At 41.0% G+C, this 18411-nt stretch overlaps 1 protein-coding gene across 10 annotated transcripts in view; it reads left to right on the top strand.

The window, feature by feature from the left end:
• LOC137596362 (ubiquitin carboxyl-terminal hydrolase 2-like) overlaps window positions 1–14772 on the top strand; it is a 58636-nt gene extending 43864 nt beyond the window's left edge. For 6 of the 10 annotated variants that reach the window (XM_068316807.1, XM_068316804.1, XM_068316806.1 and 3 more), the window contains 11 exons: window positions 4775–4825; window positions 5763–5886; window positions 6076–6187; window positions 6298–6408; window positions 7706–7770; window positions 8125–8228; window positions 8503–8583; window positions 8826–8904; window positions 9403–9507; window positions 9669–9789; window positions 13327–14772. In XM_068316807.1, coding sequence (XP_068172908.1) covers window positions 4775–4825; window positions 5763–5886; window positions 6076–6187; window positions 6298–6408; window positions 7706–7770; window positions 8125–8228; window positions 8503–8583; window positions 8826–8904; window positions 9403–9507; window positions 9669–9789; window positions 13327–13411 — 1038 coding nt within the window. In that variant the 3' untranslated portion in view covers window positions 13412–14772. Of the gene's footprint in view, window positions 1–4377; window positions 4624–4774; window positions 4826–5762; window positions 5887–6075; window positions 6188–6297; window positions 7219–7705; window positions 7771–8124; window positions 8229–8502; window positions 8584–8825; window positions 8905–9402; window positions 9508–9668; window positions 9790–13326 lie in introns of those variants that run through there. The other 4 variants (XM_068316809.1, XM_068316811.1, XM_068316813.1 and 1 more) reach the window with 3 other exon arrangements.
• Window positions 14773–18411: the final 3639 nt, after the last annotated feature.

Genomic DNA, 18411 nt, shown 5'->3' with positions numbered 1-18411 from the left:
TGAAATGCAAAGTAGCTGCCAGATCATAGGATTATACGCCATAGTCATGTTTGTTTGTTTATTTAGTTTTATTTTATATACTAATTATAATCCCCGCAGGGAAATTAGTAGCACACTCTAGTTAGTTCAAATCAAATCATGCATATACAGTGTACAGTATGTGTGTACAGGCCCTGAACACAAACACACACACATGGGGTCTGTACGCGTGCAGAGGAGGTAGAGTGGCAGTCAGAAACTTTCATTGGTGCGCCCCAAATGAGCAACTTGTAAGGGGGACGGCGCCTCGCTCAAGGGCGCCTCGGCAGTGCTCCGGAGGTGAGTTGACACCTCCCACTGTCAGCTCACCTGCAGGTGTTTATTTTTGGGCGGGAGCGGGAGTCAAACCGTTGATCTTTGAAACATTGGATGACCCGCGCTACCATGCACTTTACCAGTGAGCCACTGCCGCCCGCTCAGAAAGATGTTATGTATTTTCTCAAAAGCCACTGGTAATTAAGGCTGATGCTGTTGCGGTTTATCTCTGAGGCTTTTCAAAACATTTTCAAAGACAAGTTTTTGAAGAATTTAAATTTTACATTGTTTATACTGACAGTATGTTTGCTGGATAGTTGTCAACCTGTTGATTTGTTGGCCCATCACTACATTTGTTTTGCATCTTTGCTTCAGTTTTTGTGTGTACAGTACAAACAAAATGGAAATCCACTTATGAATAAGCAATACAACTAGTGATGGAAAATACATCATTAATGCTTCTTTCACATTATACACAGTGTTGGAACTTACCCATCAAAAATTGAACCTGCCTCATCTTCAATTTGTTCATTTGTCAAAAATTACTTTTTTTACCTTCTTGAAACTTTAGTGGTGAAGACATTACATGCATACAGTATTTCAAATAGCATTACAATGCATTAATCGAGTGCATGGGTGTTGGAGCAGAAAAATATCTTTGATGATTATTATTCCAACACATTTAGAGTATGATGTAGCCTTAAAATGGAGGTGTTTGTTTTTGTGTATGGTTAATATCAGCTTAAATCTGACAGTAACTGAAAGCAAGTCTGGCCTTTGTTCCAGCTAACATTTCTTAAATTAATCTTTTTGTGAACAGAATACATGTTTGTCTCTGCTGGGAACCAAAAACAATTTTCTAAAATATTTGACAACACTTTTTTCTGTACTGTCTGTAGTAAGTGTAACACTGAACAAAAAAGGCCCAAGTCCTTATGATGAAAGGAGAAGTGTTTTCCATTCTTCACAGTGTTTTAAATTGAGCACATCAGTGTTCAAATGATTCTTATAAATGTCTACTCATTTGATAGTTTGTGTTTGTCATTTGACAACAAAACACCATTTTGAGAAGAGATAACATTGTTTTGAAAGTAAAGCTTCATTTTGCAGGAGAAGTGAGAGGTTTTGACCATTGTGTGTGTGTTTTTGGATTTATGTGTAGAGTTCTGAGAATATGAAGCATGCTTTCAGAAAATGTGTGTAAGCAGTCAAGAAAGACTGTAACTGAACCATTCCCACTGAGCCCATGCATGGGAATATAGCTGCATAATATGCCATCAGGACAACTGTGACACATCATATTTTATTTCCCACAACAGCCATTCAAATTAATTTTAGTCTTTTAAAGTTTACCATCAAAACAATAATTCAGTATATCCATTACCTCTTGAGAAAACATGATGGAAGTATGCAGTTTGCAGTGACATTAGTGAGTTTATAAGTAAATATTTCATAATAAGAAATACTGTTCATTAAGGCACAGATGGGGCTTTTGACTGACATATACAGCATCGTCTGAGTTTGTATTAACAGTAAATTGCTGTAAACTGTAAACAGAAGCAGATAACAACAAGCCTGAAAATGGTGTAGGATGTTTTGCCAACTGAGTGGTGACAGTTTTCTTTAATGGTTCAGATAGAGTAGATAGATTAGTAATAAACAGTCCAGTCCATAACATCACAACACAACACTGTGTAAGACTGAGTAAGTGCTATAGCATTGTTAGTCCTGCTAACTCCCAGAATAATGCTAGCTCTCTCCATTTTCACCTAAACAAAAGTTAGTTCTGAAGTTCAACACTTAGATTACATGTAGCACCACTCTGACAATAGGAAAGCAAACAAAAATCTTGAAGCAATTTTTTTCAACAGCTGTTGTACATATACGAAATGTGTGACAATTATAGGAAAAGCTTGAAGACATTTGACCTCTGATCTGTTGTACAGGACTAGGTGTTGATAGCCCTCAATAGATACAGTACTCAAGGCACCAGTGACACTCTGTGGAGTTCAAGTGAATCCCAGCATCCCAGGTTCACTCCCTAGATGCCATCAGGTCACTTGAAGGCCCAGGTCAGATCCTTTCTTTTCGTCCACAGCCATCTTCTGCCCTTCTCAGAAGCCCTAGAGAGGTCCTTGACTGCCATACCACTGGCTTGGGTTTGCAGGAGAGGGCAACACATCATAGACAGCCCTGATGGGGCTTTCCAGGAGATGGGGCTTTCCAGGAGATCTTTCCACAGATCTTTCCAGGAGATCTTTCTCCTCTCCACTCCTTCTCATACCATCCACTGCCCTTGCTTTGCTTGTGACACAGCCCGGCACACCTTGCTGCTTCCTCTGCCAGACATCCGCCATATCTCCAGCCCCCCAGCTTGTGTCTCTAAGCTGGAATGGCCTTGCTCCAGGCTGGTGCATTGGCCCTGAGACCAAGACCACTCCTCTCCTCCTGAACTCAACCCACAATGTCCCTGTGTCTGAGTGCTGCCTTTGCTTGCTCACTTCAACCAACGGAGTCCACTTCTTTCCGGTGGCCAGGATCGGCTACAAATGGATCGCTCAAATCCAGTAGCATCATTTTTAGACGGACCTTGGCACACTTGTACTCCTCTGCTAGACCGGAAATGGGCCGTAAAGCCCAGTGCTGTTCAGGCACCTGGGAAGGCCAGTGTCTTTGCATATGAGCTAACCAGCTTCTCCAGTTTTTCCACCTTTGAGAGCGGAACTTCATTCAGGATTAGTGGCCACAGAAGACGTGGGAGTAGTTCATACTGCATACACCAGAGTTTCAGCTTGCCCGGAGGCAGGGTTCTATCGATGTTCTCCAAGCCACTGGCTACCTCCTTCCTGAGTTGTAACCACCTGCTCTTTGTCTTTGAGGGATGCATCATACTAGCAATCCAGGCTCTTTACAGGCTTCCTGTAGACAATTGGAATGGGTTCCTCGCCAATGTGAAAGTGGTGGTCTGCCAGCTTCCCTTTGACAATGGAGATGCTCGTGGACTTGCTCAGCTTGATCTTCATGCGAGCCAACCCAATGTTGTCCTGGACCTTTCCTAGCAGCCGTAGTGTGCAAGCCTTGGTCATGGTCAATGTTGTGAGATCCAAGATGCTTCTTCAGTTGTGAATGGCTAACGGGGGTTTCAGGAAATGTAACCTGGTGGGAAAGGTCGAGGTTGTTACGTCATAATGAGAGTCGTTGAAGCCAAGTCCAGTTGATTTTATTCAACACAGTGAAGCTGAAGCTCCATCTCAACCATCCTTTAAGACTAATTACGAATCTTAATATAAACAACTTAAAAGTTTAATAAAAGTGCCAATATCATTAATCAATTATATACCCCAAGTACTGAATTCGGTTAAATCTGTAGTGCTACAAACAATCAAGTGCATGCAGAAGTGTGTGAGAGAGTGTTTTTGTGGGTGCATCTATGTGCACGTGGGTGAAGTGTGTGGTGTTAGGAGTGGGAAGACAATCGAAAGCAGTGCGGGACATTCCACAAGACGGTGATGTGGTTACACGAAAGGTGATCTTAGAAAGAACTATAAAAATTAAATGCCAGAAATTTCTTTTGGTTTGGGATTTTTATATCGGGTACAAACAGAGATATGATTCAAATCGTTATGGGGTGAAGCACATCTGCTGATAGGAACAGTGTCAGTGAGGGTGCTGTGGGAGATAGAATCAAAGGCTGCTGTTAAGTCAAGTTGAATGTTTTCTAATGATTAAAAATCTTAATTGGAGCTTTTGCAGTACTATGAAAAAGCTGTCATAGGGCGTGAGGCGGGACAAACTGCGGGGGAGACACCAGTGCACTGTGGAGTTATGATGTTATTAATAAAGACATTAAAATTAACAGTTTAGTTTAGTTTTTTTATTGTACGACTGGCAAAACTCAATCTTTGCAAATGCTTCTACCATGTATTCTATTATTACTTTTGGGACGCATAAACATCATGTCGGACACTCGCATTTTTCTTGGAGTACATTCCAGGCATCGAGTCCCGCTCTGTGCAGAGTTCGCATGCTCTCCTTGTGTCTGCGTGGGTTTTTTCCGGGTTGTCTGGCTTCCTCCCACCTCCAAAAGCATGCGCTTCAGGTTGATAAGCCGTTCCAAATTGCCCGTAGGAATGGGTGTGTGTGTGCGTGGTTGTGTCTTTGTGTGTAGCTCCGCGGTGCACTGGCGTCGTGCCCGGAGTGTCCCCCGCCTCACGCCCTATGCCGCCGAGATAGGCTCCGGCTCCCCGTGACCCGCTGCGGCGGATATAGCGGTGGTAATCTGAAGATGACTGACTGACTGAAATTCCAGGAATGCATTACTTTCTTGAGGTAAAATGAACTCTGAACAGAGATATACTGTATTTCTTACTGAAGGTGAAGCTGTGATCAAGAATTTCTGTCCTATTTTAAGAAAATACAAAGGTTTATTTTTCCTTGAAATATTACCAATTTTACAAGTATCTTCTCTGTTGTCTTTCAGAATTCAAAGAGTGCTCAGGGCCTCGTGGGACTAAAGAACCTAGGAAACACTGTAAGTAAAGCAGCTTCTGCCCCATGCTGATCATATGGGATCAAATTCTTCTCCACAGAGAAGATAAGTTCTGAGAATCCAGCTAGTGTCACACAGATATCCAGAAGAGTGGGATATCTGTCGTCTACCAAGCAACAGGCAGAAGGACAACTCTTAAAATAAATACGTGTGTGTGTGTGTGTGTGTGTGTGTGTGTGTGTGTGTGTGTGTGTGTGTGTGTGTGTGGTGCGTGCGTGCGTGCGTGCGTGTGTGCACAGTAACCTATTCACAAAGCTCAGGCTGGTTTGATTAGTTCAAATTGCATGTGTCACATGTGAATTGTGTCCTTGTAGAAGAGTTCACACTTTTGTGCTTTTGTTGACAGCATATACTGTATACTGTACGTGTGTGATACTTGTAATTATAGCAGTGCTCTTTTACTTAGTCTTATAATTTGTTTGAACTGGTGTGAATTTAACACATTGGATGAACATGAAGTGCTTGATTGTATTTGAAATTTTGTATACAAGTATGCAATTGAGAATGGTGGTAGAATTGGAATGGTGCTGCTTGAAAATACCAGACGAGGTCTCCAATTTTGTGTAAAACTTGTCATGAGCCATGTTTTAAAAGCCTTTATTTTTAAATTAATTTTTCCTATTCTGTTCTAGCTGTGGTCAATCTGTCAAACTAGTTGCTGTGACCTTCAAGGGCCGTGTACCCGTTAGAACTGCTCAAAAGACAAAATATAAAGAAGAAAAAGATATTAACTCACTCCTTGGATGATGTGAAATGACCATACATAGGAAGCATGTCAGTTCTGTCCACAAATGGATAAAATACATCATTCAAGTATATTTTCAGTAGATACCAACTGTTTTTTCCACGTGCTGAAATGTTTTTCATCAAGGCCGGATTCTGATGTCATGTCACCATCTCAAACTGTTTACCTTTGTAGTGTTTCATGAACAGTATCCTGCAGTGTCTCAGCAACACACACAATCTCCGAGATTACTGCCTGCACAGCTCACACCGCAGAGACCTTAACAACAACAGCCGCACCAACACAGCCCTCATGGAAGGTAAAATGAGTCACACTGGGTCACTGGAGTCTGCTTATATTCTCATTTGCCTCCAGAACAAGTGTGGTTGAGAGACACAGAGGGTGTTTAAGTGTTTGGATTTTAAAACTAAGTTGTGCCTTCAGTCAAGGTGAAAATATTGTTCATTTCCCCAAGGTGTGAGTAACCCAAGTGTTTCTGTTCTGGCAGAATTTGCCAAGTTGTTACAGACCATGTGGACATCATCCAGCAGCGAGGCAGTGAGCCCATCTGAGTTTAAAACTCAGATCCAGAGATATGCTCCCAGATTCATGGGATACAAGTAAGCTGCCGTCCAAACACTTTCTTTGGCTTCTCTCTTACAGTATGAGACCAGATATTTCACACAAAAGTTACATTGTAGTTTTGAATTAGTGCTTCTGTGTGTTACAGCCAACAGGATGCTCAGGAGTTTCTACGTTTTCTCCTTGACGGCCTACACAATGAGGTCAACAGGGTCACTGTGAAGCCCAGAGGAACCATAGAGGACTTTGATCACCTGCCGTAAGTAACTTTCCTGACAGACATTTTTTGTCCACCTGCTCTGATAGATTTCTTCACCGATCTGCACGCCTGTACCACTAAATTTGTATTAACACTCAGAGTTTTCTAACCATAGCCATAGGTACTTTTTAGTAGCACCTACAAAACATAGCTACAGGGCATTGGTGGCTGACTTCGTGGAGTGGTGCCAAAAGAACCAGCTCCAGCTCAACGTCTCCAAGACCAAGGAGATGGTGCAGGATTTCCGGCGGGCACCTCCCTCTCCACAGCCAGTGATCATCGAGGGCAGTGAGGTGGAGGTGGTAGGAAACTATAAGTACCTGGGACTGCAGCTAGACAGCAGACTGGACTGGTCACTCAACTCGGACTGTGTGTACAAGAAGGGGCAGAGCAGGATGTACTTCCTGAGGAGGCTGGCCTCCTTCAACATCTGTCCTATGCTCCTTCTCATGTTCTATCAGTCCGTAGTCTCCAGTGCGCTGTCATACGCCATTGTGTGTTGGGGTGGGGGGGCCAGGAAAAGAAATATGGACCATCTTAACAGACTCATCCGCAGAGCGGGCTCAGTGGTCGGGCTGAGCCTGGACTCTGTGGAGACAGTTGTAGGGAGCAGGACCATGTCTAAATTCAGGGCCATCATGAACAACACCAGCCACCCCCTGCACACCACCTTCTCCCAGCAGAGAAGCACCTTCAGCGACAGACTGCTGTCACACAGCGCCTCCACAGAGAGGCTGAGGTCCTCCTTCGTGCCCCGTGCCATCAGGGGGTTGAATGACTCTCTCAGGAGGAGTGGGGGGAGGTGGCGAGGTCAGCACGCGGTTAAATGGATTTGGATGTAATGTAGTTTAATTTTATACTGTTTATATTTAAAAAATTTTAATATATGTACTGTTAATGCTACATGTGTCTGTTAGTGTAGTGTATGTCTTGTGGTATGTCCTGTTTTGTTTGTTTTTGTTTTTTCCTGGTGTTTGGCTGAGCAATCCTCCGGGATTATTTCTGTCTGTCTGTCTGTCTGTCCGTCCGTCCGTCCGTCCGTCCGTCCGTCCGCCCGCCCGCCCGTCAAAAGAAATGCAAATTGTACTCTTGATCTTGAAAAGTGTGTCATTATTGCATGTATTACCCATTTTTAATCCATTTTGCAACCTATAATAAAGGTTAGCTACTTAATTTCTATTATCTGCTGGCAAATTATCAAACTTTCTACACAATCTGGACAAGGGAGAGTCGTGTGCATAAATCCATCTATCTTGGATTTGATTTACTCACTGTGTAAACTGTGCTCTTTGTACAGGGATGAAGAGAAAGGAAAGAAGATGTGGAGTAAATATCTAGAGAGAGAAGACAGTAAAGTTGTTGGTAAGTAGAAGACATTCACATTTGTTGTAATCAGTTTTTATAAGTCTAAACAATAAACATGTATCGAGTCTGAATATCTAAAATATGCTGAGTAATTGTTTGTTGCTGAGATTGTCAGTCATCCAGTTCACGATAGGTCATTAGTCAGTGAAGCCCAGTGAAGCACATGCATGCACCCAACTCATCCTCGACAACGCCTCAATTGTTAGAGAGACAGAGAGTTCCAGATATGGTATCATAATAGCAGGTCACGCTAAACTGTCATTTCTCTGAAAAGAAAGATCCGCATAAAAGAAAGTGAATGTTCCCGTCATCGTAGTGACCAGTGTGTGTTCTCTATGTGTTCTCTTCCAGATCTATTCGTAGGGCAGCTCAAAAGCTCTCTGACCTGCAGCCACTGTGGTTTCTGCTCCACTGTCTTCGACCCCTTTTGGGATCTGTCACTGCCCATTGCAAAGGTGTGGATACATACGTATACACGCACGCACACACACACACACACGCATGCACGCACGCACACACACACACACACACACACACACACACACACACACACACATCTATCCACAGCTCCTAACACAAGATTTTTTGTTGTCTGGCCTTTGTTTCGCTTTTCTTTGTGTCTGTGTGTCTGTGTGTCTGTGTGTCTGTGCTTTGTGTCTGTGTGTGTATGTGTGTGTGATTTGTTTGCTTATGTGTATGCTATGTGAATGTATCTGTATTTCCGCTCAGAAGGGCTACGGTGAGATAAGTCTGATGGACTGCATGCGGCTCTTCACCAAAGAGGACGTCCTTGATGGTGATGAGAAGCCGGTAATAACCAACAGAAACTTTCCTGAAGTTATTTCAGTTTATGCATAATTTTATTTAACTTAACTTACAGTATGTTAAAACATCTTGGACTACAACTTAATTGAATTTTTATATGCTTACAAAGTGATATTAAAAGGCATGTTATTGTATGTTAAATCTAAATATTTATACTGCATATTGTATTATATTAAAACTGGCAGGTTATACACAGTGAGAAAATGAAGTCTGTCTCCTCTCTGCAGACCTGCTACAGATGTAAAGCCAGAAGAAGATGCACAAAGAAGTTTACGATACAGAAATTCCCTAAAATCTTAGTTCTGCGTATCCTTCCCTCTGGACATCAGACTCTGACGCTGTCATTTTGCTTTTCCTATTTTCGTTTGAGTTTACAGTAAATCACTAAGGATTAGGTTATTATAAGGTATACAGCCCTTGATTTACTAGAATGAGGGTTGGTTTTTGTAATGCTCATGAATTGTAAGAAGGTATGATAAAAGTCAACCATCTATGGCTATATAAGCAGCCATCTATGGCTTGCAAACAATTTTTGAAAATGTGCATCACATTCATACCCATGCAGAATAAACTATTTATTCTAGAGAACCCTCTTATCTTCTGATGATTATTGAACAGCTCTGATACTCAGTCAGCAAAATACCGATTGTATTTAAACCAGTGTCGTCATCAAGTACCAATGTCCAGATGTGTATGTGGCCTCCTGCCCTTACGATAAATGAAGATATTCTAAGATATTCCATCAAGGAGGCAATAGTAAAACGTGTTTTCTGGGTATATTCCTTTACTCTCACTCTGTCTCAGATCTGAAACGTTTCTCTGAGGCCAGAAGAACCAGTAAATTGTCTACATTTGTTAACTTCCCTATGAAAGACCTTGACCTGCGGGAGTTTGCCTCTGAAAACAACAGTAAGTGCTGATTGTGTTTTATGTTTTATTTAGGTTTTGTATCATGAAGATAAAGTTCAGACACTTGATTTAAGTTAGTCGTCTAAAATGGTTCAGATTTTGAAATGACTTGAAGTACCTGCAAGTTTACGTAACTTTGTGTTTGCTTTGTCTTGTTGCAGTAAATGCAGTGTACAACCTGTATGCGGTGTCCAACCACTCAGGCACCACTATGGGTGGTCACTACACAGCCTACTGTCGCAACCCCAGCTCAGGAGAATGGTACACATTCAATGACTCTAGGTAGGTTTTCAACACCTTTCATCATCACTGTCACTCAAAACATTTGAGGTTGTAGTTTACATTATAGTAAAAGCAGGCCTGTAACACACACACACACACACACACACACACACACACACACACACACACACACACACACACACTAATCAAGAGACAGGAGTAAGGAAGCTGTTTCTCGGAGAGAAACAGCTTCCAGATTCCAGATTTTTCCCATATATCCACAAAGATATTGATGTCCGACCAGCTATTCTCCAACGGCTCAAGCCTGTCTGCCCATGGATATAACTAATGAGTTGGATATAATGCTGAATTGACTGATCAAACAAAATGTCCGTTCTGCAGAGGATTGAGAAAAATTATGAAAAAAAGGTTTTAGTTTTGTTCTATAATCTTCTTTTGTTATAGTGGTGAGTTGCCTTAATAATAATAATAATAATCATACAATTTATTTAAAGACGCCTTTCTTGACACTCAAGGACACCGTACAGAATTACACAAAGTCCATTTAAGAATCAACAATAAAAATAGATAAAATCAATACAAAGAGCAACAAATTTCAGCTGGAATAGGCAGTCTTAAACAGATGTGTTTTCAGTTGTGCTTTGAAGTGGGGGAGTGAATCGATGTTTCTAAGTTGGGGTGGTAGTGAGTTTAAGAGACGGGGAGCAGAGCGGCTGAATGCTGCACTCCATGGTAGTGAGACGGGCTGAAGGGACAGACAGGTGTATGGAGGAGGAGAATCTGAGGGAGCGGAAGGGAGTGGTAACATGGAGGAGATCGGACAAATATGAAGGGGCGAGGTTGTGGATGGCCTTGAATGTGAGGAGGAGAATTTTAGTCACTGGTCAACAGCTGGTGGAGATCAGTCCATCCAGAGATCGTTTCTTACTGTTGAACTTCTGTGAGCCTTTTTCTTAAAACATTTTCTAATTAACAAAAATTTCTTGATGTGGTCAATCTCATTTTTGATTCATTGGAACAAACTATTTCCTCCTTTTTTCCAACTTTTATATATTTTTATTTGGCTCATTTCTCCTTCCGTCGTCTGAGCCGTTGTCTTCTTTTGATAACAGGCCCAAATCATCCTGTTTTCCATGGGTGCAGCTTTCAGTCTCTCGTTCAACAGATAAAGTTTATTCAGTTTTCTGTTTATACAGAGCATTTCAGGTCACACATAGTATTCAGTTACAGGTCATTGCAGGTCACATATCATTTCAAGTTACAGGTCAGAGTCCAGTGCGCCTTATTGACTTTCTGTTAAAGACAACCAGTCAATTTCTTTCTTTTCTTTCTGTAAAAATTCTTTTCTGAAACCTAACTTTAAAGTTGATTAGTTATTCTGTATTGTGTATATCAGGGGTCATTTTACCTCAAGACAATTGTGCATCCCTGGGATGCGCTTCAAGAAAAAATTGTGCATCCCAGAAGTAATAACAGAATATACGGTAGAAGTGTACGCAAGGATTGAGCTTTGCCAATAGCACAATATAAAAACTAAACAAACTGTTAATTTGAAGGATTTTATGAATAAAAGTCATAAAAAAGTAATTCTATTAATAAGTCATCACTAAGTAAAAAGAAAAAAAAGAGTAAAATTATATATTAGATTTATCAAAATGTTAAAAACATTCTAGAAATAAAGAAAGATGCAGTACAGTTTTTTCACTTTTGCTTTTCCCTCAATAGTTTTCTTTGCCTTTAATTCATATACTGTATTCTCCTGTGAAACTGGGACAAGGCCGTCAGAACCTTCTCTACACAAATTTCAGTAAAACCTGTCACTAATATGTCTCTTTTTCTTCATTAACTTATGATTGTTTTTTATTTTTATTCAAGAAAGCACTCACTTGGTTTTTCTCCAACTTTTGCATCTTTTTTGGAGGTATGGTGGTAATCAGTTAATCAATCAATCTATCATCCTTTATTTGTATAGCGCTTAATTACATCAGCAGACTTTTAAAAGCGCTTTAACAGACAGAAAAACCCAACAAGACGCTTATGCTTGCTCTGGAGGGTCTAACTAACTCCTCGCTCTCACTGCAGTGTGTAAAACGAGCAGACGTTGTGTTGCCGTTTGGTCGTTTTTCGATAAGGGGAGTCTCGTGAGGGGAAACTCAACATATTGGCGATTTCCAGGTTCTAAATTTGAGTTGAAAAGTGAAAAAATTGTGAATATTTTTGTTCAATGGAAGTGCATTTAAAGCTTGTGTCCCAGGGATGCACGCTATCTGACGATCGTGCATCCATGTCAGAACATGTGCGTCAAAGATGCAAGGACGCACGCAAATACAGTGTATGTGTCATTGTTCATAATTTATTTCTTTTAATTATTGATCAGCACTTCTTTGCTACTCCTCCATCTTCATTTATCCTGGTTTGGTTAGATATACTGTACTTAAAGGGCGAAGTCACTTAATTTAACTAACTTAATTTGTGTTAACACGTGATGAAACAATGTGTGTGAACAGTATGCATGAAAAAGACCAATTAAAGATCAGTTCAGGATTAATTCAATTAAAGATAAATTCAATCTAACTTCAAAATACAGCTATCATATGCAGTATTTTCCAATAAGGCGCATCTAAAAGCCTTTAATTTTCTCATAAACTGACACTGTGCTTATACAGTATTCCAGTGGACCTTTTTTGTGAAAAAAGTTTTCAAATGGGCCATTCATTGAAAGTGCATGTTATAATCAGATGCACCTTATAATCCAGTGTGCCTTATATATGAAAAAAGGTTTAAAATAGGCCATTCATTTAAGGTGCGCCTTATAGTCCAGTGCGCCTTATAGTGCGGAAAATACTGTACAGTATGGAAGCTGTTCTGGTAGACTAAACATCTAAATAAGCAAATGAAACATCAAACTGAATTTATTGGTGCTCTTGTTCATCAATAACTAAAAAAAAAAGGGAAGATATATTATTCAGCTGTTCAAGCATTTAAACGTTTCTAATGAATCCTGTGAGACTCCGAAACCCAACCTTTACTCACCCCTTCTCCCTTACTTGTCTTTATAAATGTTAATTTTACACCAAATTTTGCTAGAGTAACAGACAAACACACTCAAATCATTCTGTTACCGAATAGAATGTTTTGAAATTCTGTGTTTTATTTTCATGCAATTGTTGTCATACAATCTTTTGTTCAAAACCACCATGTAGGAAGCATTGGTTGAGAGGGAATCACCATGCATTTTCTGGTTCTGATTGTGTTGATGATGTCATAGGGGCCATATCTAACAAAAGGAATTTTCCATATCCTGAATATGAAGTTATTTTTCATTTTAAATGACTTTTAGGAATGAATGTTACTGTATTTTTATCATCCCCCTTGACAACTTAGACAAAAATAGATCAATATAATGTGTTATCGGTGACCTGACAAAAGAAATCATCAGTATGGCTAATACTGCGATGAACTGTTGCAACAGTTCACTGTTATTGAAGCACATTGTAGTTCTCATCTATTTCTCCATTATTATTAGTAACCTTCAGTTTTCTTTCTGTGCTAATAGTCTTGTCTTTTTGTCTTTAGAGTAACACCAATGTCCTACACCCAAGTGCGCAGCAGCGATGCCTACGTCTTGTTCTATGAACTGGCTTCCTCTTCACTGATGTGAAACCACCAGGCTGCAGCACCAATCTGACTGGTGGACAGATGGAAGATCAGAGTGTTGTTTCAGACTTGTATTTGGACATACTGTATATCAGGTACGCCCAACGGCCAGCCTGGAAGCTGTTTCTCTCCGAAGAGAGCTGGATGCGGGAAAACTCTAGAAATTGCAGGAACCTGATCAACCAGCCTGCTGTTTTCCCCCTCTGTCCTTACTCCTGTCTCTTGATTAGTGTGTGTGTGTGTGTGTGTGTGTGTGTGTGTGTGTGTGTGTGTGTGTGTGTGTGTGTGTGTGTGTGTGTGTGTGTGTGTGTGTGTGTGTGTGTGTGTGTGTGTGTGTGTGTGTGTGTGTGTGTGCGTGTGTGCGTGCATATGCAAGCATGTGTTTGTGGCTGACATTGGGCTATAAACCCATCTGAACTATCAAGCCTCCCTGTCAATTACCAATGTCCTTCTATGCACTACAAACAAATCACATCTTCACTTCTTTTCTTCAACTCCATTTTCCTTAAATCATTAAAAGTTATTAAAAACATTCATTAAATATTAAAAGTCATGTCAGTTTGATGTTATTTCTGTTTGGGGGGTTTTTGTGGGAGTTTTTAATCCTAGCACCATTAACATCATTATGGTCATCCTTGAAGTTTGAATAAATGAGACTTTGTGTGTATCATGACACATCAATACCAGACGCTAGTAGCTTCCGTAATGTAACTTTCAGCTTGGTTTTTATGGCTTTGTTCTCTATTGCACTTACAAAACTCCAATTCTTTGTTAGCATTGCAGTCACATTCTGTCTTTGTCTGAAGTGGTAAGGAGGCCGGTGATACTGTGAGCACTACATGTTTCAGAGGACAAGCCTCAAATGTGTTTCATTTCATGAGTTTCTCCAATGTGTGGCTTCTACTGAGGTTTTCAAAGTGCTATGAATAGATGAGTGTACAGTCCAATACAGACCTGTGAAACACTGAAAAATGTAACCAGTAATAATGTTGGTAGCCCTCATTGACAATGAAGTCTTTTCTTCTCTTGTCTTATGCCATTGAAGAACTCAGAACTAATGTTTTAAAAAAGAAACAAACTACAGCTGTATATTTTTATACCCTCATGCAATACAGAGAATGTACTCTTCAATGGTGCTGAACATGACCCATAACTGTTTTCAGTTGGCTTATTTCTCGGGTTTTTTAGAGAAAAGTTATTTATGGTTTTAGGTGAAAATATGTTGGTGTGTGTGTGTGTGTGTGTGTGTGTGTGTGTGTGTGTGTGTGTTGTGAGATAGATAGATAGATAGATAGATATACAGATAAATATACAGATAGATATACAGATAGGCGACAGATATGTGAATAACAATAAATAAACCAAATGTGACGTGTGTTTCTTCAATTTCTTCGATTGAGAGTCAGCACTCTGCTGACCACTAGGATAGTTGACCGATTGTAAACTACGATTGATTAGAATTATTGTAACTATTAACCCTTTAAGAGGCACCTTTTGAAATATTTTGAAATTCAAACATTCAACCTTCATAATATTACTGATGAACAGACAACTTTATTTCAGTTGTGAAATTTTTTCAGAATTATAGAAAATCAAATTGTTAAAAAATATTTATTTGCCCGATAAAGGGTTAATGGGACATAAAGTTAAATTGATATGAAAACCTGAGAATTAGATTTACAAGTAAGATTTCACGAAACATGTCCAGGAATGTCCAGGGACATCCAGATGTTGGTTGGGAGAGCATTTCAGAGGGTGAAGGCTGTGGCACTGAAGGGTCGGTCATCGAATGTCTTGAGTCTTGTTTGGGAAATGGACTGTTAGAAGACTGGAGATTTTCAGAAGGGTGTGTGATTGGAGGACAGAGAGGTACGGGAACAGGGTCATGGAGGACACTGGGATGGAGGACACTGTCTGGCCTTGCTCTTCAATTCCTAAGGATCATTATTATATAGATCAAAGGACCTAAACTTTCTGACAACCATTTTAAGTGATTCATACAGATTCTTCTGAAACAAACAATCAAAAATCAATCATATTCAAATATCAGTTCATGCGAAATTCTAAGAAAAGCAGGACAGAAGTAAATTTTCTGTATGCATTTGATTTACTGCTTAGTGTAAAAGGGGGTTTTGTCCTGACCAGTATCCGAACTTGTGGCAATTCATCCTCTTTAGACATCCTCATTTATCTAACACATGATGTCCCTCTGATGTACTCATTCCTGATCCTATCCTTTCTGGTCACTCCCAAAGAGAACCTCAGCATCTTCATCTCCGCTACCTCCAGCTCTGCCTCCTGCCTCCTCAGTGACACTGTCTCTAGACCAAACAACATCGCTGGTCTCACCATAGTTTTGTACACGTTTCTTTTCATTTTAGCTGAAACTCTTTTATCACACATCACACCTGACACTTTTCTCCACCCATTCCATCCTACCTGTACACGCTTCTTCAACTCTTTTCCACACTCTCCATTGCTCTGGACTGTTGACCCTAAGTACTTAAAATCCTCCACCTTCTTGATCTCTTCTCCCTGTAACCTCACTCTTCCACTTGGGTCCCTCTCATTCACACACATGTACTTTGTACATTTACTCTGTACATGTATGTGAATGTACATTCACACATTCCTCCACCTGTTCCCTGCTCTCACTGCAGATCACAATGTCATCTGCAAACATCATAGTCCATCGGGATTCTTGTCTAACCTTGTCTGTCAGCCTGTCCATCACCGTAGCGAACAAGAAGGGGCTCAGAGCTGATCCCTGATGCAGTCCCACCTCCACCTTGAACTTCTCTGTCAAACCTACAGCACACCTCACCACTGTCTTACAGTCCTCATACATGTCCTGCACCGCTCTAACATACTTCTCTGCCACTCCAGACTTCCTCATACAATACCACAGTTCCTCTCTGGGCACCCTGTCGTAAGCTTTCTCCAGATCTACAAAAACACAATGCAGCTTTGTTTGGCTTCTATGTACTTCTCTATCAACATCCTCAAAGCAAATACTGCATCTGTAGTACTCTTTTTTGGCATGAAACCATACTGCTGCTCACAAATGTTCACTTCTGCCCTTAGTCTAGCTTCCACTACACTTTCCCATAACTTCATTGTATGGCTCCTCAGGTTTATTCCTCTATAGTTGCCACAACTCTGCACATCTCCCTTGTTCTTAAAAATGGGCACTATCACACTTCTCCATTCCTCAGGCATCTTCTCACTATCTAAGATCATGTTGAACAACCCTGTCAGAAATTCTATCGCCACCTCATCTAGACACTTCCAAACCTCTACAGGTATAGCATCAGGACCAACTGCCTTTCCACTCTTCATCCTCTTCAGTGCCCTCCTCACTTCATCCTGACTAATCTTTGCCACATCCTGGTCCACAACAGTCACTTCTTCTAGTCTTTGTTCTCTCTCATTTTCCACGTTCATCAACTCTTCAAAGTACTCTTTCCATCTTCCCATCACACTACTGGCACCTGTCAATAGACTTCCATCCATATCCTTAATCACCCTAACCTGTCGCACGTCCTTCCCATCTCTGTCTCTCTGTCTTGCCAACTGGTATAGATCAGTCTCTCCCTCCTTACTGTCCAACCTAGCATACAAGTCATCATAAGCTTCTTGTCAGAGGAAGCCTTTGCTACCTCTGACTTCACCTTACGCTGCATCTCCTTGTACTCCTGTCTACTGTCCTCAGTCCTTTCAGTGTCCCACTTCTTAGCTAACCTCTTTCTCTGTATACACTCCTGTACCTACTCATTCCACCACCAAGTCTCCTTATCTACTTTCCTTCCAGATGACACACCAAGTACTCTCCTACCTGTCTCCCTGATCACATTAGCTGTAGTTTTCCAGTCATCTGGAAGCACCTCCCGGCATCCCAGAGCCTGTCTTAACTCCTTCCTAAAAGTCGTGCAACTCTCTTCCTTTTGTAGCTTCCACCATTTTGTCTTGTGCTCTGCCTTTGCCCTCTTCATCTTCCTCACCACCAGAGTCATCCTGCACACCACCATCCTATGCTGTTTGGCTACACTCTCACCTACCACTACTTTGCAGTCACTGATCTCCTTCAGGTTACACCGTCTACACAAGATGTAGTCTTGCTGTGTGCTCCTACCTCTACTCTTATAGGTCACCCTATGTTCCTGCCTCTTCTGGAATAAAGTATTCACTACAGCCATTTCCATCCTTTTTGCAAAGTCAACTACCATCTGTCCTTCTGCGTTCCTCTCCTGGATACCAAACCTGCCCATCACCTCCTCATCAGCTCTGTTTCCTGCACCAGCATGTCCATTGAAGTCTGCACCAATGAAAACTCTCTCACTTCCAGGTATGCACTGCATCACTCCATCAAAGTCCGACCAGAATTTCTCCTTCTCCTTCAGCTCACATCCTACCTGTGGAGCATACTCACTAACAACATTGAACATCACACCTTCTATTTCTAGCTTCAGACTCATCACTATCTGACAACTCTTTTTACCTCCAGGATATTCATAAAAAACTCCTCCTTCAAGATAACTCCTACACCATGATAGAACAACTTAAACCCTGCTCCTAAACTTCTAGCCTTGCTACCTTTCCACCTGGTCCCTTGGACACACAGTATGTCTACCTTCCTCCTCTGCATCATGTCAACCAACTCTCTACCTTTTCCTGTCATAGTTCCAACATTCAACGTCCCTATTCTCAATCCTATACTCTTGGCGCTCCTCTTCTCTCCTCTCCTTCTTTGACCAACAGTAATCCAATTTCCACCAGCGCCCTGTAGGTCAACAGCGCCGATGGCGGTCGTTGTTAACCCGGGCCTCAACCGATCCGGTATGGAAGTCATAGGTGTGATTCGCATGTTTGATTTAATTTTTTTAATTCTAATTTGATATACTGGTTTGATCACCGCAGGGAAATTAAGAACACACACTCTAGCTACTGATTCAAACGCATGCATACATATATATTTGTGAGTACAGGTCATTGTATCACAGAGAC

Source organism: Antennarius striatus, chromosome 6, assembly GCF_040054535.1.
Source record: "Antennarius striatus isolate MH-2024 chromosome 6, ASM4005453v1, whole genome shotgun sequence".
In the NCBI taxonomy this organism is placed as follows: domain Eukaryota; kingdom Metazoa; phylum Chordata; class Actinopteri; order Lophiiformes; family Antennariidae; genus Antennarius; species Antennarius striatus.
The sequence above is the reverse complement of the archived record's forward strand: the minus strand, read 5'-3'. Positions and strand labels throughout refer to the sequence as shown.